This window comes from Vulpes vulpes, chromosome 15 (genome assembly GCF_048418805.1).
Source record: "Vulpes vulpes isolate BD-2025 chromosome 15, VulVul3, whole genome shotgun sequence".
Taxonomy (NCBI): domain Eukaryota; kingdom Metazoa; phylum Chordata; class Mammalia; order Carnivora; family Canidae; genus Vulpes; species Vulpes vulpes.
Genome location: NC_132794.1, coordinates 40,076,717 through 40,078,443, shown reverse-complemented (window position 1 = coordinate 40,078,443; position 1,727 = coordinate 40,076,717). Strand labels below are relative to the sequence as shown.

General features: G+C 37.4%; 1 protein-coding gene across 1 annotated transcript; it reads left to right on the top strand.

Annotated features, from left to right (window-relative positions):
* The first annotated feature begins 348 nt into the window (after positions 1-348).
* Positions 349-1,287, top strand: LOC140595794 (olfactory receptor 4F6-like). Its single transcript, XM_072740789.1, has one exon. It carries the CDS (start codon positions 349-351, stop codon positions 1,285-1,287), a length of 939 nt encoding a protein of 312 aa, XP_072596890.1.
* Positions 1,288-1,727: the final 440 nt, after the last annotated feature.

Genomic DNA, 1,727 nt, shown 5'->3' with positions numbered 1-1,727 from the left:
CAATCTATTATCAGAGTTCTATCTGTATTTAAAACTATTTATTGTCTACAATCACTATTAACCTGTAAACCTCCTGAAGTCAAGATCAGTGTTTTACCTCAAAACTTGACATAGTATGACGCACATGGTAGATCCTCAATAGGATTGTTAGTTATAATATTTATGCATATTAGCTGAATAGATAAATTAACACGATTTTTATAAAGCACCTTATGACTGTTACTGGAGATTTCTTCTTAAAACCAGACTTAATGAAAGCTCAAATCTGTGTTTTTAAATAATAATTTTTGATAAACTCTTTCTTTGTTATTTTGGTTTTGGTCTTTTAGGTATCACCAGGCAAAGCCAATGTATGAAGCAAATTATTCTGAAGTGTCTCAGTTTGTATTCTTGGGACTTTCTACCTATAGACCAGTGCAGCATTTTCTCCTTGCCTTCTCTACAGTGTTTTATGTAACAATTGTTTTGGGAAACCTCCTTGTAGTCTTTACAGTGACCTTTGATCCTTACTTACATTCCCCTATGTACTTCCTTTTAGCCAATCTTTCATTCATTGACTTGTGTCTTTCCACCTTAACGGTTCCCAAGATGATATCTGACCTTCAGTCAGGGCACAGAACCATATCCTTTCAAGGATGTGTCATTCAGATATTTGCCCTTCATGTCCTGGGTGGATCTGAGATGGTGCTGCTCGTCTCCATGGCCTTGGATCGATATGTGGCCATATGTAAGCCCCTCCACTACCTGACTATCATGAGCCCGCAGATGTGCATTTTGCTTCTGTCTGGTGCTTGGGCTGTTGGCCTCATTCATTCAGTGACCCAGTTAGCTTTTGTTATCCATTTGCCTTTTTGCGGTCCTAATGAGATAGACAGCTTTTACTGTGACCTTCCTTGGTTCATCAAACTTGCCTGTGCAGACACCTACAGAATGGAGTTCATGGTGACTGCCAACAGTGGGTTAATTTCCATGGGCACCTTCTTCTCGTTGCTTATCTCCTATGTCTTCATTCTGGTCACTGTCTGGAAACGTTCCTCAGGTGGTTTGTCTAAGGCCTTTTCAACTCTGTCAGCGCACATCACTGTGGTGGTTTTGTTCTTTGTACCGTGCATCTTTGTTTACGTGTGGCCATTTCCCTCAGTGCCAGTGGATAAGTTTCTTGCCATTTTGGACTTTGTGATTACACCCATTCTGAATCCTATTATCTACACATTGAGGAACAAAGACATGAAGATGGCACTGAAGAGACTGAGTAGTCAGCTCCTGAGTTTGAGAATGATCTCCTAAATAACTCATGAGAAAACAAATGATGCCTTCTGAAAGCAAGGCATAAATGTTAAAGGAGTATATACCATCTTAAGACAATGAATTTTATTTCAGCAGTTCAAAAATCTTGGGTAGTCTATTCCATGTTAATGGACAATAGTGTGATTTTATTATCTATCTATCTATCTATCTATCTATCTATCTATCATCTATCTATCTATCTATCATCATCTATGTATCATCTATCTATCTATCTATTGATCTATCTAAGACTATTTGCAGATTTTAAAATTCCCAATACTGAAAATACATGTTTTGTATGGCTAACATTTTGAATAGTCCATAGAATGTAAAAAGTTTTATGAATTTGTAGTCTCAGTGCTGTATTTGCAGAGCAATGGTGTAAAAATATATTTCTGTGTTACGAGGTTGGAGCATATGCTCATGTAAAGAGAATGATT